Here is a 27,400-nt window from a genome sequence, read left to right on the forward strand (position 1 = left end):
GCGGATGTTCTTGTGATGTTAACACATGCGCAATTCCAGGTCTTAGTCATCGTTTCATCGTTTTCGAGCATTTTAATGTGGATAGGTAAAAACGATTCGAAAACGCTAGCGTGGATGAAAATATTTTGCTTCGTTTTCGTCGAGATGAAAACGGATACTTTTAAAAACGCATTAGTATGGATGGGGCCTTAAAAAGTAAACATAACTACGATCAGGCTCTATTTCTGTTTCGCTCGAATAAGTATTTCCGCATGCAGGAAAACGGGAACTGAAAACGGAGGGACTTATTGCAGGTAGAGTATTAAAATCAAGAATTGGAATATAAGAGGGTTTTTATCACAGGAAACAGTTAATCAACGTAAAATTTTCTATTTCTAGGAATTTTCTGGAAAACGGGCACATTTGATGACAGGAAGAAGATGAAAGTTGCTTATTTGAGGAGAGGAATACTCTGTTTCCGCGAATATCCGTCCAAACCACTCACATTTCTTACGTCACGCGGTCTTTAGAGCCCAGTGCCCAGCGATAACAAAACGGTCACACTTAACGCATGCGTTGTGGTGCGGTGTATGCCACATATCATTATGGCCGCCAGTGTTCGCTAAATGTTTAGGTGTTGTGAGTTAATTCCTTTGTTTTGTAGGACTTTAGACAAGGTCGTGTTAGGAGACAAAAGTGATGGTGGATTGAGGAATATTGGCAATTTATCTGCGGGGATGTTTTATTCGATTCAAGTCGGGGATACCGTGTTTACGGTGTTAAAACGGTATCGACATCTTCAACCCATTGGCTCTGGCGCTCAAGGAATGGTTTGGTAAGTTAATACAAAAGTCTTGCCATTCCTGTCTTGATTATTTTGATTGCTTTTCTATAGCATAAAAATGCATCGTATTGTTTGAAAATCTAATTTCAATTTCTATTCGCGTTTCGGTAAAAGCCATCGAACATATGATCAACGTGTTCTGAAAAATTTTAAAATACATGCATTTCTCTAAGGTCGCGATCGTCTCGGGGTATATAGGATCTATGTTATTTAATTTGAGGATTGGAGGGTAAATAATTTATCTTTAAGAATGTGAAATATTTGTTCATTTGCTTAAATGCTAGGTCCATTTTTTGTACGAAATTCAATTTTTCTCCTTGATTTCGAATCCATTTCGAAACCATTCGTATCTTGAAAAATGTCAAAGTAAGGGTTTTTCCCCTTAAGAGAGGTAAGTTTCCCGTGTATAATTAGGTTAATTCCCCGTTTCAAACATCCGGAATGCTTTAACTAGACCTTTCGGTTTCATCGGCTGTGTAGGTGCAGCGAAACATTTGTCATGTTTTTCTAAAGATAATCATTTTACATATCAGGTTATTGGCTCGAAACTAAACTGATCTTGAAGTGCCCGTGAATTGATGTTTGGTTTAATTTAAAAGCTTGTCCGGTTGTTGTATTGTTTTGGAATTTATCAGGTCATATTAGTCAATCGTGGACCTCTGCACAAAAAGATAACAATCACGAACGTTTCTCTGCGATTGAATTTACGTTTCCTGATTATTATATTGAATCAAAACAAAATTGAATCCAAATGAAAAATTAATTTTAAAATAAGGTTCGTCTAGGACAGCTGGTGTTTATTTCCTAGATTTTAAGCTACCAACGGTGGCATGCTGTTAAAACCATAAGCTATCATAGTACACTTAAAGGGCCAGTATCACCTATCTTAGTGTCACTTTGAGTGGCCATTAAACATATTTGAATCCGTGGAATCATTAAAATAATGGTTCAGTTTTGTTAACAATAACCCTGCTAATGCACAGAGATTAGTAATTAGTTAAGTTTGGCTGCGGCCAATGGCTAGGATTGGAAATAGAAATAGATTGCAACCACTTTTTTTCAAGTTCTTCCTCTGTATTTTAGAGAAGTTGCTAAAAACTGATTAGTCAGTTCTTCCTTGCAGAAATCCCGTATATTTTCTTCCTGGAGTTTTAAGAGCAATTTCATGTTGGCAAAAGTTTTTTCTCGTCAAATTTTTTAGCAGTCTTGGCCAAAATACAGCAAAATCACTGTGTCAGTGTACCTTTAAAATGTGGTCTTCTTTTTGTCTGAAAAAGAAATTGTCAATAAAGGGCACTGTAATGTAAATTGTGTTTCTAAACAAAGTGGAGAATTGCTTGATATTTTGGACTTTCTTCAACATTTCCAAAAAGATTTGGAAAAAATGCAGATGATCCATAAGTAAATGTACATGTAAATGACTGCAAATCTTGTTCAGATTTCTTGAAAATAAAAATTCTAAATACAAAGTCTCCAGGGATTTATAGGAGGTACAGTGTAGCCACTTTAATTTTGTCCCAGGGAAGCTTTTGCCCGGGTGGGTCCTAAAATAGTACTTTGTTGTGCCAACGTTCATTATATTTTACAAAGTTCAGTACAGGAGTAGTCTGCATTTGTAAATTTGCCAAAGGGTGGCTGTCTAAATCAACCTTTTGGGCAGTAATATCCTGTGGTAGTCAGTCTTTTAGCCAGAATTGAAAAGTGGGCACCTGTGAGGCATGTCTCCCTTAAAATATTAGCATTAGCCCCGCAAGTTAAAATGCTAAGTTAGGAGGTAAACATAGTATAATCAGCCTGATTACAGATTAGGACACTTCTCTCCACCGGCTAATGTGCCGATTTTGTTCTGTTGTTTCGTGACAAGCCATATAACGTCAAATAACTCATTAATATTTTCTATCGGAAACTCTTTGAAATGATTGGTTTTCTTCAGCAAAAACAGTGTAAAGTATTTTAAGCAGAAAGCGTGATCTAATTAGCAAATCACTCTCTTGGAATGAATACCCCCGTGGATCGCTGGTTTCGTTGTCTCAACAAACAAAGGTTTCTTTTGTTTGTCGATTTACAAAAGATTTCCACAAGGCACCGTCAGGTTTTTCGCATATGTTTTTTCTCGAAAATGAAGCAGAAACCAGCGAAAAAAAAAAAAAATAAAGAGCAATTTTTTTAAACTAAAATGGAGTCCACATGCCAAAATTCAGCCAATTCTGAGCAATTTGAAATTTCAAGACTACAAATCGTTGCATACGATAGTTTCGCTTTCAGCCCTTCGTTTATCATAAAAAAAATGGGTGGAATTTCATAGATTTTCTTTAATGGTCATAATTATATACAGTAGGGTGTGTGGAGAATGGTTTGCTTTCGTAGGTGAACATCTGTTCAGAAAGACATTACCTGCATCAGGAATTCGGTTTAATTTATTGTGAAGCACAAGTACCATTTTCTTTGGCAAAAGTTCACCTGAAACTTTCACAATGTTGAAAAACTAGTGCAAAAAAAGGCCAATGCTACTCACAAATTGCAGTAATACTGGAAGTTTCCGTTTCTTAAAAATTTTGACGGTTTAAATACAGCTGTACAGTATTCAGCTCAAGAAACACTGCATTCAGAACAGTTCAAACTGACAGTGTTAAGCTTGTAACACAAAATTGTCATTTTCAAAAGGCCATAACATGGTGTAGAAATGCAGGAGACAAAGTTTAACTATTTTACTTTAATTTTCTCTTTTGGTGCCACTGTAATAATAATTCTGTATGGTGCAATTCCACCGACCGGTTAGCTCAGTTGGTAGAGTACCGGACTACCGTGCGAGAGGTCGTGGGTTCAAACCCCCGGCTTGACCACCACTCAGGGTCTTGAAATAGCTGAGGAGAAAGTGCTGCCTTTGTAATGACATATGCAAATGGTTAAACTTTCTGGTCTTCTCATATAAAGACGATAAACCTTAGGTCCCGTCTCACAACTCTTGTTCGTAATAACTCTGTGGGACGTTAAAGAACCCACTCACTGTTCGTAAAGAGTAGGGGACGTTGTTCCCAGTGTTGTGGTCTGGACTGTGTGTATTGGTCTGGGAGGGTGGGGTGAGATCACATATGGACTGAGGCGGCAGCCAGAGGCACCTTGTACATGTACGTATATGCTGATGTCCGATCTCACCCTCTGGATATGATTGGTTATTGATTGTAAAGTCACACGTATGTTGTGACTGATTTAATAAAGACTTCAAAGTCTTCAAATTCTCAATTTGGAGTTTGAGGATCATGAAGTCCTGGTGGTTAAGGATAAGATAAAAGCCATTGTGAAATACTTTGACCTTGTTTTCAGTTTTTGTAAAGAGAAAATTAATTTCACTTCATTGCTTGCCAATTCCAAGTTTAGAATAACCTTGGTTGCCCATTGGCTTCCTAATATCCTGTATCAATATCTTGTTTAATCAGCTTTGTTTCACCTGTCTTTTATCGGGTCGAGGTGTTACGAGTGCTGAAAAGACCACATGCATATTATCGTAGCCTCTTTCTCCACTACATGTAGATAATAAATTTTTACAACATTGATACAGGGAACTGAAAAGTTACCTGAAATGAAATGTTAATGACATGAAATCTTAGAAAGAGAAAGTTTGTTGGGGCCACTAAATTTGTATAGAACACCACTTACCCAAGTCACATGTCATTTCTTCAAATCAAATCTCAGGAATTAAAATGTCCAATGTACTTACAAAAATAAAAAAAAAATTGGGTGTTACTGTACATGTCTACAGAATATTTCAGGATTTTCATTTTCCCTCAAAAAAAGCACCCATCTATGTTACATCTCACTGTAGAGCTCTGTAATACTGTGTTTCCCTGTTCTATCCATCATTATAAAAACGGGATCATTGTATAATGCGATTCCAGAATTTTGATTGGCTAAGCGGCCATGGTAGTTGAGCCATTATACTATGGCTGAGAAATAGCGACTGTCGTCTAGTTTTTCCTGCAAGCAAAATCAGCAAGATAATAAACAACAATAATAGTCTGAAATGTCAGCCGTCTCCTCCCCCTAACCCACAGGGGGCGCGGTAACAAAGGCAGCATTTCAGTTTATACGGGATACTACTTCTGTGAGTAATACTACAATACTTCTTGGAATGATTGTTTTTAATGAAACAATTATTCCACTTTGACGGTTATTGGATGTGAGATGATTATAGCCAACTCGGCACCACGCACCTCATTGACTAACTATCATCTCATATCCAATGCGCACTTGCGGAATAATTGTCAATTATTCATGTACTGCATATGATTTGATCTTAAACTTTTTTCCTTAGCTCTGCGTTAGACACTGTCACAGGAGAAAAAGTGGCAATCAAGAAACTCTGCAGACCTTTTCAAAATGTCACTCACGCCAAGAGAGCCTTCAGGGAACTAGTACTTTTAAAAATGGTCAATCATAAAAACGTGAGTATTCCCTGCAGATAACCGCTTTTTACACCAATCTTTTTTCTGAGGTCTCATTATCTGGTAAACAACAGGAAGAAACAAGAGTTCCGGGGACGCGACTTATTTTAAATTTGAAAGTCATATTCTTTTGTACTTGTACACAGATCTGGAGGTCCCTATTGAGTATTGTACTGCACACATCCTTTGTAAGCATGTACATGTATTTTACACAAGTACAGTCTAAATCATGTCACCTTGTGAGTACTTAAATTCTCACACACTGATTGCCATTTGTCTGCTACACAAGAATGCAACAGCATCATATTGACAACTCAACATCTCCACAAAGATTACAGACTCACTGACAGACTGGCATGGGGTTGGGAGGGTGGGGAAGCTGTTGCTTCTTATGGAAAGAAAACAAAAACTGAATCACATGACCGAATATGACATCTGATATCCTGACTCAGCCCAACCCCCCATTCAGTGTGTGAGAACTTCATTTCTTGCCTCTTTCACAAGCTCAGTCGGCAAGAAAAACATTATTATTACGTGGCAGCTGAAGGAAGTTACTGTACACTACTGTCTAGCGTGTGTAGCTGTGATAGAAATATCTCAGATTTTGAACTAGTATTCTCTTTGTTTTCTCAGATTATTGGCCTTCTCAATGTTTTCACACCTGACAGATCCTATGAAGAGTTTCAAGACCTGTGAGTACCTTAAATTGCAGTGTTTTGTGCAGATTTTGCACAAGTTTGGCTTGTTCTGACAGATTACCAACAGTTTCTTTTAACACAAGAAATGTCACCCAAGGCAATGTTTTGTGCACAATATTCTGTACAGTGCAAGTTGTACATACAAAATTGCATGATTGTAGATTATGTCTGGGTTAAATTTTATCAAAAGAGGGGAATGATTATGACGGCATGTAAGTTATGAATTCAAAGAAGTTTTAACGCTGTACAATGCTACATGTAAGAAGGTTTAAATTACAAGGTTTAAATTATTGTTACAGGAAGAAGATCTCAATTTTTACCTTCTGCATCCTGTAAAGTAACTAAATATATAACAATTGTTTTGACTGACTACTGCAAAGTGTTAGTAATGTGCAAATTTGTTTCATATGTACAACCTGCACAAAATATAAATGTACAAATTTTACAAGCCAGCTAGATAAATTCATGAATGATAACCTGACCAGTCTTTTTTGTGGGAACACTGAAACTTGGCAACCTCAGGGTATAATAAAAACTGTACCCATGGAATTATTAATTTTTTTCATGAGATGAATCCATTGATTTTAGACCAGTGTACTCACCTGATAACATAGTTACTCTAATTTTGGCATGAAATGCTATGGACTCCCACTTCGTAGAAAGTTCATAGTAAAATTTAATACTGGAAAACAGGAAGTCTTGGATCAGATTAAAACATGAGCTGAGCTAGCTATGAAGTTGAAATAATGTCATTTTACATGTAGTTTATTGTTGGAGTTTTTATTATTTTGTAAATTTGTAGGTCTTTTTAATTTGGTTGTTTATCTGTCTATTCTAATTTATGTTAAAAAGACTAGAAATGTAAACGAAACTCACTTCAATCTTTTACATGTACAAGTCATGTAGTTATTGCAAAGAACAAAACATTGCCAATTCCAATAAAACTGCTGCAGAATACTGTGCTAATGGAACTGCAGCTGTATATCTTTTCAAATCAACAACAACAACAACAGCAACAATCTTTATTCGTGCCCAGAAATTGTACAGTGTTACATAAATTCAAGAAAGAAAAATTACTAAGGAAGAGGGCACAGCCACTTAGAAATAGCAAGCTAATCGAGCTTAGTGGCTGGGCCAAGCGGAAAAATTTGCAAATACCCACATTAAAATAGAACTAAGGACACGATTTACCATTCACACACACTCACGCACACACAAAAATAACAATAAACGAAAGGAAGTGCACACGCAAAAACTGGAAAATAAAGTACATCAATGAGCCAGTCAGTAGTTGGAGATAAGCGATTCTTGTAAGAGGACTTTGAAACAGGTACAACCCTTGGATTTTAATGACTCTTCAATGGAATTCCAAACTTTAGCTCCAAAAAAAACGAATGTTAAATTTGCATAATTGGTCCTCGCTTTAGCCAGATAGTATGCGATCATACATACAATACAGTGTATCTCATCTATATCTTATTGAGCTTCATACAATGCAGATACAGCTGCAGTGTGTTATTGAACCCCCTGGCTTGTAAGCATGTCAGAATCGCATGGTATAATAATATTGATGCCGTTTTTGTTTCTTCTTTAGATATCTTGTAACAGAGTTGATGGATGCAAGCTTAGTTCAAGTGATTCAAATGGATCTGGACCATGAGCGGCTTTCGTATTTAATGTACCAGATGCTGTGTGGCGTTAAAGTAAGGCTTGGATCATGCTTGTTTCAATTAGTTGGAAGAAATCCCTTTAATTTAAAAAAACTGTACATGGATGTAGGCCTTTGCCATAAAACGTTTTTTTCTCTTTACCCAAAAGACTCATTAATTAATTGTTAAATTGAAAAATTAAAGGAAAGTGTCTTATTCATTGCCTAGCTGAAAAGTTATTTTAGATTATAATGTCACTGTTCCATTTGGAGTATCTAAACACACAAGCTTTAATGAAACGTAGAGTAATAAACTAAAGTAAGGACCACTAGACACGTTTGACATGAATTTGGGGAACACCGCTCTGCGATTGGCGTGACTGGCGACTTCTATTACGTGATCATTATAAAGCCTCACTCCCCTGGCACTTCCAGCTGGACCTAGGTGAAAAACAACAAAACACAACAACACACTGCAACAACAGTACAGCTAGGCCAACAGCGCCACTCCAAGAAGAGCATTGATTTCATTTGGCAGGTCCCAAAACTAGTCAAGAGTACTACGAGCTGCCATCTAGGCCAGCAATGTGCAAACCTAATTAACTGAATGACCTATCATGCCTCACCTACATGTATCTCACCAGCGCTGATGGGTCAGACCAGAGTATTGGCAAGTCAATATTACCAAAAGTCAGTGAAATGAACTAGAGAACTTAGCTTGGGGAAGTCGCCACACAGACTTAACCGAAGCGCAAACGCCAATAGGCATCCCCAAGTTTATTTGTTATAATCACAGATCAAACTCCAAAGGGAACCTCCAAAGATCAACCTCCAAAGGGAGGGAGGGAGGGTACACTGTGTAACAGTGGATAAAACAATGTTGTAACCAAGTGTGAATTAGAACCTTCTATCACTCATTTAAAGCTAGACAACATTCAATGGCCAGGGTTGTACTATGCTTATGATGGACTTTACATCATAGCAAATGAGACATGAATGCACCATTCACTAGTTTATCCATACAGAAAAAGCGAACTACATGTAACTTGTCTCCAGATGATGTCGCAACATAATATTATTACAATGTGACTATTGACAAACCCGACAATGATACAGTGTTAAGTCTAAAGCACAGTACATAGAGATGCCCTTAGGGCTAAGGGTGTCACATTCCTTTAAAAAAATTCAGTCCCAACCTGTGACTTGACTATTCTGCAGCACTGAAACTGTGTGCTCATTTATTCCTTTATCTAGCACCTTCATGATGCTGGCATCATTCATAGGGTAAGTGATAAGACTTTTCTATAGGGAAAAGCCCTGCTGGAAAGGGGGGGGGATGGGGGGTAACTGGCCTTAAGTGGATACCCCAGGGGTGTGTCATGCAGGCCACCAAACCCAACCCTGATCAGGACAATCAATTTACGCTTGGAACCCTTCTCTGTTTTTCCCTGTTTATGAATTGAATTGAGAAAAAAGAGGAGTCACTGTTTTCAACATTGTTGCAGTTTGATGCAAAGTTCAAGGTTGGGCTGCAGGAAATGTCAGGGAAGACAGGGAAATATTATTTCCCTGTATCCAGATACATGTGGGCATGTACATGTTGGAAACCCATACCCTCTTTATGCGTAACTACTGTAGAGTAAAAACCATACCCTGAGAATGATGTGTTATCCAGTAAATGACACAGGCATACTCGGAAAAAAAAATCCGAGTGCTCCTATCAGGAGTTGAGCCTATAGTAAGACCTTCAGAGCAGAGGCTATAGCAGAGGCTATTAATTACAGTATATCCATGCTATTTCTAGTAATCTGAACCTAATAATATTATGTACACTGTATGTAGTCGGTTAATCTTGGGGAAACAATTGATGGTCAAGATGATAGCATGTTAGTTCTGTCAAATTTTCATCTCATTCTAACCATTGTGTTATTAAAAATTAATGTTGCTTGGACAAGACAATGTGTTTCAACAAATTTGTCTCTCTTCACACAGGTATTCCATCTATCATGCTTTGATGATACTAATCAATGATCCGAAAAACATAAAGGAAAACATTATTATATACTGTTAAAAAATTGGGGTTTATCTGGGATGGTCTCACATCCCAGTAGGCACTTTGCCAAAATTTCAGCCAATTTCTTAAAAAAGTTTCAATTATTGAAAATTTTTAAGAAATTGGCAGAAATTTTGGTGACTTTTGTTTTTATCAAAACCTTGCATCCCTAACAAGTTTCAAGTGAAGTTTATACTTGCCACAATAAAAACAATTACAATTATACAGTGTAATAATAATAAAATAAAGCTGCCGAGGAAGCCCATGATAAACCACACTTGGCTTTTAAATAATGAGCTCCCTCAATGATATATAATAAAATATTTTAAACAGAAAAAGGCAGCAATTTAATAGCAGTCTAGTGGTTTATATGTTAGATTTTTACATGTATCTTAATGTCCTGGTCTCCTTTTTACAATGCAAATTGTTTCTCAGGTTAAAACCAGTTGAAAGCTTTTACATGTACAGTGTGTATCTTTGCAGGACCTAAAGCCAAGTAACATAGTGGTGAAGTCAGACTGTTCATTAAAGGTACAGTATCCATTTCAAGTCATTTATTTTTAATTATTTTGTGTCTGTTTAAAAGGTGTTATATACATTGTAGTTACATAGGCCTCCATTTAAGGACGGTGCTTACTAATACCAAAGTATTTTTATGTGGTTTATGACTACGTGGGAAAAGAAGATTTTAGCAGGGGCTACTGGAATCCAAATCCAACTCCTACATGTAATACAGATTGGAGTCGAGATTGTATGGGACAACTTTGATTCAGTGAATGAATGAATGGATCCTGGGATGTCTATCTGGGATCCCCCACAGATTTTGCAGGGGTGAATGACGTCATCACCAACTTGGCAGAGGAGAGAGCCTGGGATCGCGATCATCAAATGCACTCCCTAATCTTTGATAATATTACTAGTGTTAAAGTTGAATGACAGTCACTTGTCATGACCAACAGGTTTTTCCCTATAATATGGAGTGTGAACAGGTTACTGTCTGTCCATGTGTTATCAAATTAATAGTTATACACCGTATTCACAAATGGCGGATGCGCGGGAAAAAACTGGCACTAGGCATCAAAATGAGGCGTTTTAGGATAAACAAAAAATAATTTGCCTGCGAGTACAAGCTCACAGAGAGAATATTTAGCTGATAAGCTCTTAAACAGCAAGTTTTTCAGATCGCTGGTTTTATTTCGAACGAGAGAGGTCTAGTGTTTCTTGATTCGTTTCTTGTAGCAATCCCAAATGCAAAATAGACGATCACGGAAACAAATCGGTTAGAGTTTTAGTTTCCGAAGGATTCAACTTTCGAGCGCAGATGGATAGAGATACTACAGAAGTTTGTTTGGTATGTCTTTCGGAATCCGAAGGTAACATAGGTCTTGAAAGAAACAAAATGAACATACAAAAGGATGCATTTCTAACAAGAGTTGCTTGATCAACTTCGTATCAGACGTTCCGAGCGCAAGAGAGACTACACTGAACCATTTGTCTAAACCGCTATAATACCAAGAAAAAAAAGACGAAGACGACAACGAAAAGATGTGAAGGATGTGGAGAGAAATGGCTGGACGAATAATTTAAAAAGAAGCAACAGGTGAACCAAGACTTGTCTGTTTCGATTCATTTATATTGTAGCCGCACTGTAAACAACAAGCAGAGAATGCAGTCCCCTCAAAATTCATAATTTGTTAAATCAATCAAGTCATCAAAATCCAACTGTTTAATAATGGAACAAGCTCAGAAGGAACATTTCTTGCCTGAATCAGAAAACTGTATTCCGTGAAACAGGCCAGGGACTAGAGAACACAGCATTGTGGCTTTTTAACCGGCATTTCGGTTGAGATCATTAAAGATTTGCATACTTGCCATTCTTTGTAATGCAGTTATATTTACAATATAACGCATTTGAGAGTGACATTCCTGAATTTCCTTGCAGGATCGTTTTCTTAAAATTGATACCTTACTTCCAGTAGTTCCTCTTGACTTTGGTAACTGCCACATTTTCAACGACTTGTATGAATCTTGGCAGAAATGTACCGAAATATTTCAGTCTTGGCTCACATATTGCTTCCTTAGTTAAACTTTTCTTTCAGTAGCTTCCCTCCACCTCCTTTTGTTTTAACTTTTTAGGCATTAGAACTGTTCACAATAGTAGGAGTCGGTTTTTGTAGCTTTTGTGATCGGAACTTCCGAGTAGTAATCACCGCGCAACCCTCTTTGGAACTGCGTCCGTTTGTAGATTCATTTTCTTTCCTTCGAAACCCGTTTTAATTCCCTTTCCAAAAAATACATTGAATAAACCTTTGTGGCTCCTGCTAGAGTGAAGATCTTTCCAACAACTTTTCATATTTTCTGTAGACATTACACTCGAAGGTTTGAAACAAACAATCTTACTCAGTTTTTTCCCGTGAGTGTCTAGTTTGCATTTGAGATTGCTACAAGAAGCCAACCAATAAATAATAATTACTAGAACTTGAACTCGTTCGGACTGAGTGATCAGAAAAACTCAATTTTTAGAAACTCAGCACTTATCGACCCTCTAGAAGCTTGCATTTGCTGGAAATTTTTTTTCGTTTATCCTAAAACGCCTCGTTTTGATGCGTAGTGCCAGTCTTTTCCGCGCGTGTCCGCCATTTGTGAATATGGTGTATTAAACATCTATTTGCTGACATGTTTGTCCTAATTTTTGCTACAGATCCTGGACTTTGGCCTCGCGCGCACTGCTGGTGCAGCATTTATGATGACTCCTTATGTTGTGACTCGGTACTATAGAGCACCAGAGGTGATACTTGGCATGGGGTACAGTGAGAATGTGGACGTGTGGTCTGTTGGCTGTATTCTTGGTGAAATGATCCGAGGCAGTGTTATGTTTCCTGGCACCGATCGTATCCTTTTCAAAACAGTTGTCATTACAGGTGACTGTTTACCTGTGGTTGACATCCATTCACTTCCGAGCAGCCATTTAAAAATTTTCAGCATCCGTTCAGCCATTCACTCTAACCGTTTCAAACAGCTTAGTGAACAATCCAGCATCCGTTCACTAGCTGTACATTTTGTCATTTAGCTCCATTTTGAACGGATAATTATTATCCGTTAGCGTACGCTCTCTTTTCATAGTTTTGTTGGCAATCATTAATTTATTTTTTGCCTGTGGTCATGGAGATAAGAAGCAGGTGCCCATGATTTTCCTTTCCAACTTCATTATAGACCAGCTAGAATTTTTGACAGTTTGTTATATTTGGCATAGTTAAGTTGTAGTAATCTCCATGTTTCTTTATTCTTATTTTTTTTAAATTTTTTATTAGCCTTTAACAACATATTTATTGAGTAACAAAGTAATAATATAAATACCACAGTGAGAATACATTTCACGCCAATAAATTGATATTAAGAAAAACAAAAGAATTACATGTGAAAGGATGAGGTGTCTTCTCTATACAGTCAATTTTTCCAGAACATATTTATGATTCACTCTATAATAAAATCTTGGAGGAGGATTGCTTCTTCATTCAACTTTTTCTTATAAATGTAATACTGCATGAATAACAGTGTGTAGTTGAATTTTTTATTCAATGATGCAGGGCTATTGAGATTTCCAAAGAGTGTCGCTTCTGTGCTTGGAGCAAATCTGGTGCCGTTTGTGTCATTTAACCACTGGCCAACCTTCTCAGAGAAAAGTCCTCCATTCTTATTAATTTGTCCTGTTCTACAGTTACGTGCTTTTCAGTCAGGAGGGGGTGGGGTTATCTATATAGTGTATACACATAGAAGAGATAAGGCGAATGTTTTATTGTTGGAGTGGAAACACTTAATCAAGGGAGGGTGTTTAATTCAGGAAACATACAGTCTGGATTTGCAAAAAGGTGCCCACACTCAAACAACACAGGGCCCAAAAGTTCAACTGTACTCAGTCCCTAAACACTCCCCTCCCCACCCATGTACTTTTCACACAAAACTGCGAGTCACCCACCTGCACTTAGGCCTGACCCTAGGCTACATGTCAGCTCCAACCAATTCACCGTGAAGGCCTTGCAGCTGCGGAATTGGGGATGTTGGCAAAAAGTTACTGTAGTCTAGGCAAGAGAGCAAATTGAGCTGAGTTGAAGGGTCCAAAACCCTCCCCTCCCCAACCCGGTGCTTTTGACACACAACTGAGAGCTACCCCCCCAACCCCCAGCAGTTAGCCCTCACCCTGGCCAAGGTCACAGACGGGAGCTTGACGGCAAGCCCCCTCGAGTTTAGGGCACCACAAAGGCTTGGAGGCAGGCATAGCGCCCAGATCTAGCGGGCACAATTTTTTTTTCAAATTCAGACAGATATACTGTACATATACTTGAAGATAAAGAATGATATTCTAGCATCCTATGAGGGGTTGAAGATTATTTTACATGTTGCTGTTTAAGAGTCACTAACTTCTTGCAATGAAAACTGGAGATCTGCGGTGAATGTTTTGACAAAGTACTGACAATGCCTCCTGTTTTCCTTGGGAGAAGAGACATATTTTGTATGCTTCTGTACAAGTCAATAATTTCTATTATTGTTTATACCTTGACCAGTATTGTAAGACATTGATCAGTGGAACAAAGTCACTGAGCTTCTTGGTACCCCATCAGAGTCATTTCTAAATCAACTACAGCCATCGGTAAGATATCTTAGCTTGTGATAAATGACTAATTAAAGGGGCAGTGTCACCTTTATGTGATATTACTTTGAATGGCTAAAAAACACATCTGCATTGGCGGAGTCATTAAAATAATGGTTCACTTTTGCTACCAATAACCGTACTACTGCACAGAAACTAGTGTTAGTTATCTTTGGCCGTGGATGGCCAAGATTGAAATGGATTGAAACTTGAAAAAAATTGGCCAGTTTTTTCAAGTTCTTGCTCAGCGTTTTGGAGAAATCACTAAAAACCTGATTATAGTTTGTTCTTCCCAGGAGAAACCACTTAATATTTTATTCTCGGTGCTCTAAGAGCAATTTGATGTTAGCGAAAAGGTACCTTGTCAAATATTTGAGTAGTTTCGACCAAAACACAGAGAAATCTCTGTGAGAGTGCCCGTTTAATGTAAGGGTTTTTTGGGTGGTTCTTCATGCACTAGATGTAACACATTGAATAAGAAAATTTTGGCAACTACATTTGTATTGTACAATCACGTAATTCAGGAAATGCTGGTATTTGTGGGGGGAGGAACAATTTAATAAGCCCTCAGAGCAAGGATGAGAAGTGAGAATAAATTAAAGTTTTAACGAAGATGTTTCCACATGCACTTGATCTGGTCATGTTGATGAAATTGAAAACAGTCACTTACCTATAAACCAGAACTCTGTTGTTCAAAGAGTGGATAACTCTATCCAGTGGATAAATCGTTATCCAGCGAATAAAATGTACTCCAACCAATAGATTTTATCAGCTGGATAGCGACTTATCCGCTGGATAAAGTTATCAGCTCTTTGACCAACTGGGGCCAGGAGCCAAAATCGCTTGGTATACATTCTCTAAAGGAATCAAAAGCTTGTCTCGATTGGGTAACTGTAATTTAAAGTAATCAAGATTGGTTTTCAATTGAGTGTTGGAAGTAATTTTGCATTTGCTAAAATGGTTTCGTTTTACCATGTTCCGTGATTGGTTACAAAAACGCACACCACTTTCTCAACCAATGGGAAGGCAAGTTTACAAAAACCAATCGTGCCTCGCTCGCACGCGTTTTCCCGCGCTTGGCGCCGGTTACATGTATTTGCTTTGAATTCCGATTGGCTCATTGCGCTTTTTTGGTTTGCTGCGATTGGCCAGATTAATTACTTTGGTTTTGGTTTAAAAACAGCTGTAACAACACGATAGTATATAATTATTTTATTGGCACATTGTAATTTTGTTCACCTTAATAATTCGCAGGTAAGGATGTATTGTTCCAGTCGACCCAAGCAGCCTGGATTCAGCTTTGAAGTTCTCTTCCCAGATGAGTTGTTCCCACCTGGAAACAAGCAAAAAGGTATATGTAACAGTCAGCTAGATTCTGTAACAAATGTCTGAAATAATAACAAACCAATAAAAAGCGGAAAAAAAAAGAAATGAAAGAATTATCTAGGGCTTGAGGGTAAAACACAGTGGAAGCTCTCTTAACGGACACTCTCGTAAGCGGACAGCTCTACCTACGACGGCCTTCACAAAACCATGTTTCAACTCCCATACAAATTCTGTATTTACACAATCCCGCAAGCGGCCTTGGACACTTTCAAGGGTTACGATTTAGACTTTTCCTTTGTTTTCAAGCTCCCGTAAGGGACACCCGAAAGGAAATTCCATTATTAGCCTCTGAATTCAACCTTACATCGTTGTTCGTCATGATGATTTAACAGGGCATTAATTACAGTTACCTGTATCTCCATTATCGCGGCATTGCATTAGGCAATAAAACAACTGAAGAAAAAATCATTTTTAAAATACGGTGGTATTTTTTTTTGCATTCCCAATGTTTATTGTTAGCTTGGCAAATCTCTCGTAAGCGGCCATCTATCCCTTACACCTCTTAGTGCGGGCCGCTTACGGGAACCATTCTCATGAGCTGCCAGCTCCATTTACGGACACCTTTTTCGCGTCCCGTTGGTGTCCGCTTACGAGAGTGTTGATGTAATCGGTATCGTCATGAGCCCGCGAGATACCAGTAAACTGTGAGGCGCAACGCATGCGCGTAGGTCAACGTTGTAAGACCTGCCATCTTGTCTTCTACAGTAATAAATACATGTGAGTTGCTAGTTGCCCTTCTGTGTCCTCTTTACTGCCTGAAAGCAGCGCTTATCAACAGAGAGCTTCCACTGTGGACTGTAAAGTTCAACATTGAACCAAGGAACAGTGTTAACTCAACCCTGTAAGCCCAGCATGAACCAACGTGCAGATCCTTCTCACTACGTCTACATGACTTATGGTGCTATCTGGGAGAACTTGTTTGAACCATTAAGACATTTCATCTTTAGTGATCCTTTCCTTAATTCTCATGACCTGTTTGTTTGATTGAGTAGTGGTATTGTAGGGAGAAACTAGATGCAGATCCTGGTTCATCAGTGCTAAACTGGGACTTGGGGGTTGAAGCAGAGTTTTCGAATTTACTGTACATTGTAGGAACAGTCCAGACTTGAAATTTTTTTTATATATCTTTTCGAGCTGTTTTGTGAAGTTGCTTTTTTTTTTTTTGTTAGCCGAAGAATGCCGAGATCTTCTGTCCAAGATGCTGGTCGTAGATCGGTCTAAAAGGATTTCAGTGATTGAAGCATTGCATCATCCTTATATACGCGTGTGGTATGAAAGAAGTGAAGTGGAATCAGTGAGTGTTGGACGTTCTTAATTTTCTGCTTAGAGCGGTTTTCGATTGAGTGTCGAAAGTAATTTCGCGTTTGCTTTGGTTTTGTATTACTACGCTCTGTGATTGGTTAACAAAACTCGCGCCACTTTCTCAACCAATGGGAATCTAAACCAAAACCAATCGTGTTTTCACCGCACGCGTTTTCCGGCGCTTGGCGCCAGTTACATGTATTTGCTTCGAATTCTGATTGGCTCGTTGTGTTTACATCTGTTACGATTGGCCAGAGTAATTACTTTGGTTTTGGTTTTACGACACTCAATTGGAAACCGCTCTAATGTGATCAAAACATCTTTGATAAGCTTCAGAAACATAATTATCATGACTGGACGACAGTAGTTGTGACTCTTGCTATTTAAATAAATAAAATTTGATTGGGAATTTCAGTGGAATCCACGGAGTGGCTCTTCTCTCCACTGTTTCCAGGTCGAATTGGAATTTGAAATGTTGGTTTTTGTGCAACACCTAGTGTCATGGAGTTTTTGACCTCTTTTGTTAAAAATGGCGAAATAAGACTTTCACTAATAATTCTAGAACAACGAGAGGAAAGAAAGCAACTCATTCTTAGCGTTATTTTTGATTTATTCTCATCATGTTCAAATTTGTTTTTTATTTTTCCATCCTGCCAGGCCATACCAAATAAATATGACCACTCTGTAGACGAACAGGATCTCACAGTGGAAGATTGGAAACGTAAGTAGCCTTTCGTGAATCTTGAAGCTATTTTAAAAAGGTCTTCTGTCTTGGTTAGGCTAACAATCTCACTTACTTACGACTTGCATTGTCATTGTAACTATACATTAATTTGAGAATGATGTATTCAGTGGCTGACGCAGGCATACTCGGAAAAAGGAAATCCGAGTGCTCCTACACTGTAGTTCATCAGGAGTCAAACCTACATGTAAGACCTTCTGATCACTAGTTCAGATGCTCTACCACTGAGCTACAGGAGACTCGAGGAAGCTAAGGCCATTAAACTAGATACATGCGATAAACATCCTGCACACTGCTAGGATTTGAATGTCATTGTGTGGCATATGCGCAATGGAATAAATGTGATGGTATATTTTAAGCCTGGTAAATGAATGACAATTATGATACATTACTCAGTGAGTGACACAGGCAAACTCGGAAAAAAGAAATTCCGAGTGCTCCTATCAGGAGTCGAACCTAAGACTTTTCGATTACTAGTTCGGATGCTCTACCACTGAGCTACAGAAGACTCGTGGGAGCTACATTGTAAGGCCGTTATTCTTGACAAGGACGCTATGTTTGAAAATTGAAACGCAGTGTGTGCATGTATCATTTCAGGTACAATTTACCGGGAAGTTGTCTCTTACAACAACATGAATGAGATTCCGTCTCCTGTGGAAGGCAACGGAGAGATCAATGCATCCTCATCAAGCTCAAGTATCTCATCAGGTTGGTTTTAATTGGAACAAACCTCTTTCCAACCAGTTTTTACTTCCAATGAACAAATTGACGGCGGTTTTCTATGGTCTACTGTATACTCTTATAGACCATAAAATGGCATCATAAAATGTTCAAAACTCAAGTGGAACCACGAGCCGCAGGCGAGTGATTTCACTGCCAAGTTCTGAAAAGTTTATGGCATCATTTTATGGTCTGTAAGAGTATAGGCATAGAAAACTACCGTCGATTTGTTTTTAGCATAGAAGAAGTACGAGCGGAATTGGCATTCGATTGAGAAAGCGCGCACATTACATCTAGACGTAGTTTTTATTGTCTGTTCTCCTATAGACAATAGCTACAGGCCAATCGGCGCGCGAGAATTTAAACAGTTATTGTAAAAGGTAAAATCTTGGATAAAGTAATGAAAATTTAGCTGAGTTAATCGATGAATGTTAAGTGTTATTTCCTCGTTCGCTTAAAATCAAAACAAAACAATTCCGCTATTTAGAACAGATGAATTGAATCGGTCACAAGATTCGTTCTTCTAAACAGCAGCGCGTCCTCCGAAATAAATTGGTTTCTTGCAGGATAATTTGTTCGTTTTATTCCAAAATCTCCGTGTATAGGACGAGAGTCGCTTCTCTCGAGACAACAATCGCATCTCGCGAAAAACGAGATGCGATTGGTAACTTTCTTTTGAGCGGTACTGTATAATCCTCCAAGTTTTGACTCTTTAGAGGGTCTTAACATTATTTCTCCTCCGCGATCCAAAACTATTCTTCGAAGCGAGCCTCCGTGGTTGAATGATAAACTCAAGAGCTTGATCAAACGACGCCAATGTGCCCTTGCGAAAGGAAAAATGGATACCTTTCGAATGCTCAGAAATTGCGTGAATCGTGAGCGTAAGATCTGCCGGGCAAAGTATTACGAAGCAAAGGTTAACCATTTGAGGGAGTGTAAGCCATCTGTGTGGTGGAAAGAGGTGAAAAAGCTCAGCGGCATGTCACCTGCCTCAGAAACGCGGGCCAACACCAGCAAATTACTGCGACACCTAGGTTTTTCACCTGGTGTCCTGGCAAATTACATCAATTCAGCGTTCCTGACCCCAATGCAGGATTTTGAGCCTCTTACCCACAATCCTTTCGACCCACCACAAGCCAACAACGAAAGTCATGCCGTAAATATGATATCGGAGTTTTCAACTTTTATGAAACTATCTGCACTCAACCCCTCCAAGGCACATGGGCCAGACGGAATCCCGGCATGGTTATTAAAAGAAAACGCTGATCTCCTGGCGGGTCCAGTCTCTGCGATCCTCAACTCCTCGTTCCACGAATCCCGCCTTCCGCCTTCTTGGAAAGAGGCTGACGTAGTCCCGGTCCCAAAACAAAGGCCTATTAAGGACATTAACAAGCACCTCCGTCCGATTTCCCTTACGTCCATCCTGTCTAAACTCGCTGAAGATCACATTGTTGAGAAATACGTTAAACCTGCTGTGTTACAAAGAATTGACCCTCGACAATTTGGAACTATTCCCAAATCGTCTACTACACATGCCTTGGTCAGTATGACGCATAATTGGCTTGTTAACACCGACGGAAATGGTGCCACGGCAAGAGTAGTCCTCCTTGATTTCCGTAAGGCTTTTGACCTTATCGATCACAGTGTTCTTGTTCAAAAACTAACAACATATGATATTCCGAATCAAGTCAAAGGTTGGATCGTTGACTTCTTGATGGACCGGAAACAAAGAGTTAAACTTGCTCAGGATTGTCACTCTGAATGGCGCTCTGTAACATCCGGTGTCCCCCAGGGAACAAAATTAGGCCCCTGGTTATTTCTTGTCATGATTAATGAATTGGACACACCAGTTGGCATGTGGAAATACGTGGATGATACATCTTGTTCCGAAATAGTTACAAAGGGTAGTGAGAGCAAACTCCAAGAAGCTGTGGATGACCTTTCGAGACAAGCGAGTCTCGATGGGTTCCAATTGAATGAGGCCAAGTGCAAAGAGCTTCGAATTGGTTTCTCCATTAGCAACCACGATTTTGAACCCCTAGTCCTAAATGGCAAACCCCTTGAATTAGTCACCAGTGCCAAATTGCTAGGCGTGACCATTAGCCACGACCTAAAGTGGAACATGCACAGCTCTGAACTAATTAGAAAATGTTCCTCTCGTCTCTACTTTTTGCGTCAACTCAAGAGATCCGGAGTGGCACCAAGTGAACTGGTGCAATTCTATGTGACATGTATTAGGCCCGTCCTGGAATACGCAAGTCCTGTATTCCAAACTACATTAGTGTAGATTTGGAACGGATCCAAAGAAGGGCATTCAGAATCATCTATCCTGACCTGTCATATAGTGTAGCACTAGAAACAGTTGGCCTACCGAAACTTCATGAGAGGAGAGAAAAGATTTCAATCGATCTGTTTGACGAGATCGTCTGTAACCCCACCCACAGTCTCCATAGCCTCCTCCCTGAAAGGAAGAGTTGTAAATATGCACTGAGACGCAAAAGTGATTTCACTCTCCCCCTATGTAAGACCGAGCGTTTGAAGAACAGTTTTATTTTTAGCCATGTATATAAGATGTAGATATTTTCTTTTTTCCTCTTTGTTGTTATATTTTAGCCAGGTTTTTAAGATGTAGATAATTTTCTTTTTTCTCTTTGTTATTATTATCTCTTTGTAAATATCCCGTAATTCAGCTTATGGCTGCAATGGTTATAATAAAGTATCTATCCATCTATGAAAAAAAAACCTTAGAGTGACTGTTAAGGGGGCAGTGCCGGGGAGATCATCCTGGTCTTTTTGGGCAAAAATGCGGCTGCTAACTTTATACCGTGGCTAACGTGGCTATACAGTCAATTGCTTCAAGATCAACAAATGCAATGAAATCAGGTGAAATTCTAAAGAAAGAATGAACCACCAGTAGTTTTCACCAATTTGTTTTAAGACTCATGGAAGACTTGAAATCGTCGAACCGACTTTTCAAGTTGGTGTCTACTTGTATCTTGGCCATCCATTGGAGATAATACCACATAACATTTGAGAATTGTTTTCGTGCACAAGACAAGCTTTTAAGGAAAACGTGGCCATTATGTTTCAGCTGTCATTGATGAAAACGAGTTCTTTACTAAAAATAGATGACGACTATCAGTGGTTATCTTTCTCGCACGTTAATGCAGCTCCTGAACACCGAAAACAGTCTAAAATGAGTACAGTAGTACAGTAATTTGCTTTGCTTATAATGATTTTGAAGGACGTTTTAGAGCGGTTCTCATTTGAGTGTCGTAAAACCAAAACCAAAGTAATTACTCTGGCCAATCGCAACAGATGTAAACAGCGTAATGAACCAATCATAAATCGAAGCAAATACGTGTAACCGGCGGCAAGCGCGGGAAAACGCGTGCGAGCGAGGCACGATTGGTTTGGGTTTTGATGCTGATTGGTTGAGAACGTTGCGCGTGATTTGCTGGCCAATCACAGAGCGAAGTAAAGCAAAACCAAAGCAAACGTGAAATTACTTTCGACACTCAATTGAAATCCGCTCTAACTATTTAATTTGTGGATTAAATCCTAAAGTCTGACCATTTAATGAAAGCTACTGAGCAATACTTTGATACAAAGTTGTGTATGTCCAGTATTCTGGTTGATGAAAATGGAATACCGATAGTTTCCTTGTTTTATCTTGCACACTCGTAAAGTTCAAAGAGATTTTCAGCTTAGGAGTAGCTCTTGGTAAAACGAAACAGCGTGTTGTACTTATTTGTGATTCAAATTAATCGAAACCGATTTAACATGATGTGAGCAAAAAAGGCATTCAACTAAATGCATAAGAGTAATATTAAGCTTTTAAAAGTTATAAATGTTACACACACTCTCTCTCTAAAATAAAATGTATGTCTATTGTAAACGTACCTTAAGATCTACCGAGTTTTTAGATCTAAAATTTTAAGTTCATAAACGTTTTATGTTAAAATAAATGTATGTTTCAGGTGGCTAAAAAATGCGCCGACGGGTCGTTGCCACTCGACAACATTTTTGGTTCATTTCCAATTGTTTGATGAAACAGCGACCAACATAACCCATGGAGCGGTTTTCAACTATGATTGTGAAAACTCGCGTCACTTTCTCAACCAATGGGAAGCCAAACCAAAACCAATCGTGCCTCGCTCGCACGTGTTTTCCCGCGCTTGGCGCCGGTTACATGTACTTGCTTCGAATTCTGATTGGTTCATTGCGCTGTCTACATCTCTCATGATTGGCCAGAGTGACAACTTTGGTTTTGGTTTTACGACACTCGAATGAAAACCGCTCCATAGGAAAAGTCAAATCGCGAGAATGATGAAAATAATAAAAAAGTTTCGTGTTCGTTTAGGGACCTTTGATTGGTTAAAAGACGTCAACAAAAATTTCATGTGAGTGTCACGTGTGGTTGGCGTCGGTACTGAATTCATCTATAGGGAACTTAAGCAACGATGACGGCAACGGCACTGTAACAATATAACTTCGCGTTACTTGTACTTATTCGCGATTATTTCAATTCCTTCGACTTGTACAGTGTGGCGAAGTATCCTGGAACTAAGCTGATAGGAACGGCGTTTAAGTAAGGAAGAAGAATGAAAAATCCGCCGTCGTGTGCTCACGTTCTCCACAAAACCTTGAATTTGGTCATTTCCTCGTTGTTGTTTTGCTGATGACGGGAAAAAATGTACAAAACATAAAGCGCACATGCAAAGCGATTGCTTTTGCTCATTAAACCTATTGTTTTATCGCGTTCTCGTTGCCTTCGCCGTCGTCGTTGCCTACTTGCTTAGAAACCCTCGAGTGCCTGAAAATTCTTTTGTCGTCGTTTTCTGAGACCTTTGGAGAAGGACAACAAAACAAAATAATAGAAATTTGGGAAAGAAACAAAACCTCAGTGGCAACGATGCGTTTTGTTCTGCTGTAAAACGTGTGTAAAATAATCTTTAGGAATAGAAAGCGGCAAAAAGAAAACAAAACGCAAACAACGGGACACGCAGGCGGGAACCGGAACTTTAGGCTCAAGGTTAGTAAGTTAACAACAATGTAATCAAGTTGTTTTAAAATATTTAATACAGCTAAGCACCGTTTCGCTCCGTAAGTGTTAAATATGGTTTTAAAAGGTAAACAGTTTTATTTAAACGATGCAGCTGGTGTTTCCTTATATTAGAGTAACTCATTTCTTCATGCCCACTGTCACTTCCAATGCACTGTGAGAAAAATGTCTCGTGTAAAAGTAATGAAACACCGTTTTCTAAGTTTTTGTTATAGCAACTTGCTTGCACGCTATTCGAAATGTAGAGATGAGTTTATCGTAAATAACAGGCTAAATGATACTTAACCAGAGTAAACTCAAAACCAATTGCTAAATGTCAAACTCAAGCTAAATGCGGTATTTTTTGCCTCGCACGTTCAACATTACCGTCAACCATAGTTGCAATAACGGTTTAAAAATGGAAGGAAAGAGTGGATCACAATTCACATAGGACAATTCACAAACGCAACCTTGTAAAACCTTATAAAGAAAAGCTCCCACGACATATGGTCCTTTGGAAGTGTCAACATATCGCAGTTGGAGATCATTAATTTACACGTAGGATTTATGACGAGATTTTAGCGGCAATTTAAGGTGCGAGTTTAACGCCTGCGCAACTACCAGCGATGTTGGATGTGATTTCACGACAAATTATTTTTGAGTTTGATGCGACTGAGAGCAAAAAGGCGAGTTTTGCAGTTAGTGCAATGTCAAATCGATTGTTTAAACTACATGTACCAGCGATTTTCGATGCGATTTGACTGCAATTCTGATGTGACAGCACAGAACGCATGCGACGCAACGTCCCCTCCCCCAGGGGTCTCTCTTTAGTCAGACATCGTGCGTAGAGTGTTGTGGGAATCGTTTCCTTCCCACTAAGCCGTGCGCCCCTATCTTAAGTTCCTTCCACGAAATGCGTGTAGGCCTGGGGATGAGGAATGCAGTGTGAGCACAAAAGCTGCCTTGAGGGACCCGGCAGGGGAAGTTTCACGTAATTTATGTCCGTGTCGCATGCGCGTTTCTCCTTCCAATGCACACGTTTTAAAAATCGCACTCAAATCTCTGTGCGATATCCACAAAGGCCTTTTAGACGATTTCAGTGGCGATTTAAGCGGTGATTTCTGCAAATATCGCCGATGAGGACGAGGAAAAGTCCAATTGTTTACCCGCCTGTTTCGGCTCCCCTCCTCCCCCCCCCCCCCCTCCCCTCCTCCCTCCACTACGCACCTGGGGTCTCAGCGGATGCGCTGACAGTTAACCAAGTTTACATAAAGTGATTTGAAATTGCCGTAAAATCGCCTGTTCTAAATCGCATAAAAAGTCACCCGTTAAACAGGAAGTTCCGGTATAAAAGGGGCCTGGCCAGGCCATTCTCACCTTTAGTTGTCGATCAACCACCAGAGCGTAGGCAACTGACAAACAACAGGTGTCTTTTTCTTCGGCTTTTACCGATAAAATTGGCGTAGTTTTCAGAATAACCCTTGTTAAACAAATAAGAACTTGATATCTTATATTGCTGTGGTGATATTATAAAATTTTGAGGCATATTTTTCAGAGGACGCTTGAGTCAATAACTTTCCACCTCTGAACGGCGTCTTAATTTGCATCTCACGCCCACAAAGGTGTGAAATGGAGGGGCTTGCCCTTTTATAGCTGAACTTCTTGTTTAAACAGGCCAAAACGATTCCAGCGATAATTGCAGGTGGTTTCCGTGGGTCATTAGCCAATCCCAGGCTCTTAGATAACGGCGCTGGCTTAATTAAATCAAGTAGCACGCGCGGGCTCGCCTTCTGATTTTTTCCGTACTTCGGCGCCCACTATGTAATGGCCTGGATAGGCTAACAGGCCATTTGAAAGCGCTCTCCAAATCGCCACAAAAAAAAAAAAAAAAAAAAAAAAAACCACGTAGAAATCTTCCTTGTAAACAGTGCTTCCATCGTTTTCTTTTGTTTTCTGTGTTCTGCTTGTCTTTAGAATCCGACAGATGATACGCGGAGATGAGTACTAAGTCACGACGACGGAGTCAAGCAAACATTCAGTGTTGATTATTACAAGCCGAAATTATTGAACAAAGTGGCGTCGTAACGTCTATGTCGTCTTCCTACTTATAATTTGCCAGCGAGTGACTGGGAACTTCATGTAGAGTCAACAAAACAAACAAACAAAAAATATGGAATATAAATATTCTGCTAGAAGACCACAGCGAGTCACTTTTTTTTCTCAAGGATAGTTGAAGAAGAAGCAAAACGCGAGTTCAAGTGAAGAGTTGCTCTAAGAAAGTTGGGGAGTTTTTCATCTGGCGGGCGATCTTTTGCGTCAGAGCTCGTGCGGCGTGCGTCTCGTTCAGCAATTCTTCAGAGTTACAAGAGACTCGTACAAAGCAAAAAGAGAGTTAAAGAAGAAGTAATTATTATTATACCGAACTGGTTGAACCAGACATTGATTTTGAATCCAAACAAGTTAGGATTCGTGTTTAAAGGACGTATGATGCTTGCTATGTAAGAAGTTCAGTAGTATAAGAAAAGAAGGCGAAAGCTGCTTCACAGTTTTGTCAAAGCTTGGCTAGCTATACTGCTTGTTATTTTACAGTTGTTGACTGACGTGGAGGTGAATATTGGTGGATATTTGCAGCTCGTTAGATATCTTCCACTTTTGACCGACACTGAGGTTAATAATTGTTTTTGAATAATTGTATATTCCAAACCAGCGTATAGTCAGCCCCAATTGGTCACTCCACTTCTGAGAAATTGGCAAAGAAACTGTGCACAAAATGTAGGACAGTACCAGGAGGTGTACATGAAATAGTATCCTGAGTTGGAGTAGCCAATCATAGCGCGCGTAAAAACATTATCCATTTGTGTGGTATATGCTAACAGAGTTTTTTAACCCCTTCACTTTCGAGAGTCAAAAAGAAAATGGTAAATAAGTTTTGCAAAAATGTTTATAAACACAACTCAGTAACGTTAATTTGAAGCTAAGAGAGACCCTATGCAAAATGGCTGACATTTTAATGTTCTTTTGTCTGCATTCAAATTAGCCTCACTAGCCCCGTTCAAGGTGAAATACTCTTTTGATTTTTGAACTCAAGTACGAGGTTAGTAAGGCTAATTTAAATGCAAACGCGAGATTATTAAAATGTCAGCCATTTTTGCATGGGCTCTCTAGACTCAATTGAAATTTAGAACCACCGTGCACATCATGGCAAACAGTACCACAGAAAAGTGCTGCTACGAAGCTGAATGGACGCTGTAGGCTCGAAAGTCGAAAATTAGATCACATGTTTTAAGCGTTACTCTGGAAATGAAGGGGTTAAGAATTTTCTTCATTTTTTTAAGTCCTAGTATCGTAGTTTGAAGAATTTGTTTAAAATCAAGGCAAGACAAGTCTATGTTTCATGAAGCATCGATTGATACTGTAAAGGCCGATTTAGACGGTAAAACTTTTGCTTACGACTGTCGCATGCGATTTCTAGAGCGCGCGCTGCTCGCGTCATGCAGAAAATCGCACACAACTTTAGTCATTCACCATTGCCTATACCTACGATTGTCGTAGGATTTTAAAACATGTTTTAAAATCCTACGACATCTTTTGTGTCGTACACGACAGTCGTAAGCGGGTTGTAGGTTTGATTTAGACGAAACAATTCGTGTCGTAGGCCTGTCGTAAGCTTGTTGCACGCGACAAAGTTGTAGCGTGTAAATCGCCCATAAGGAAAAATTACATGCTTGTTACTTTTGGGGCTTAATTTCAGACCCAACATCAACTTGTATTTTCTCCTAACTGTCCCCCATATATTTCTTATGTTACTAGTTGGGAGAATTTGTCTAAAAATCCAGGCATTTCATCTTTGGTGATTGTTTCCTTTATTTTCCTGACTTAATTGTTTAATCAAGC

General features: G+C 39.1%; 1 protein-coding gene across 2 annotated transcripts; it reads left to right on the plus strand.

The window, feature by feature from the left end:
- Positions 1-553: 553 nt before the first annotated feature.
- On the plus strand, positions 554-25,883 carry LOC146454382 (stress-activated protein kinase JNK-like). Of its 2 annotated transcripts, XM_085095444.1 has the most exons (14): positions 554-814; positions 5,136-5,265; positions 5,899-5,957; positions 7,558-7,666; positions 8,866-8,895; positions 10,148-10,195; positions 12,366-12,555; positions 14,236-14,312; positions 15,567-15,663; positions 16,868-16,992; positions 17,658-17,721; positions 18,340-18,450; positions 23,422-23,497; positions 25,481-25,883. In XM_085095444.1, exons 1-14 carry the CDS (start codon positions 606-608, stop codon positions 25,512-25,514), a joined length of 1,359 nt encoding a protein of 452 aa, XP_084951570.1. In that variant the 5' UTR covers positions 554-605; the 3' UTR covers positions 25,515-25,883. The 2 variants fall into 2 exon arrangements, with proteins under 2 accessions (XP_084951570.1, XP_084951571.1); XM_085095445.1 differs by lacking the exon at positions 23,422-23,497 and having other exon boundaries at positions 556-814.
- Positions 25,884-27,400: the final 1,517 nt, after the last annotated feature.

Source organism: Pavona decussata, unplaced genomic scaffold (genome assembly GCF_977016875.1).
Source record: "Pavona decussata unplaced genomic scaffold, jaPavDecu1.1 SCAFFOLD_302, whole genome shotgun sequence".
Classification (NCBI taxonomy): domain Eukaryota; kingdom Metazoa; phylum Cnidaria; class Anthozoa; order Scleractinia; family Agariciidae; genus Pavona; species Pavona decussata.

What these genes read in the sequence shown, in the direction of transcription:
- LOC146454382 (XM_085095444.1), top strand. Translation starts at nt 606, where the DNA reads ATGTTTAGGTGTTGTGAGTTAATTCCTTTGTTTTGTAGGACTTTAGAC. An exon ending in ACCTGGAAACAAGCAAAAAG is followed by an intron (nt 15,664 to 16,867) that starts GTATATGTAACA and finishes TTTTTTTGTTAG; the next exon opens with CCGAAGAATGCCGAGATCTT. An exon ending in ACCGGAACTTTAGGCTCAAG is followed by an intron (nt 23,498 to 25,480) that starts GTTAGTAAGTTA and finishes GCTTGTCTTTAG; the next exon opens with AATCCGACAGATGATACGCG.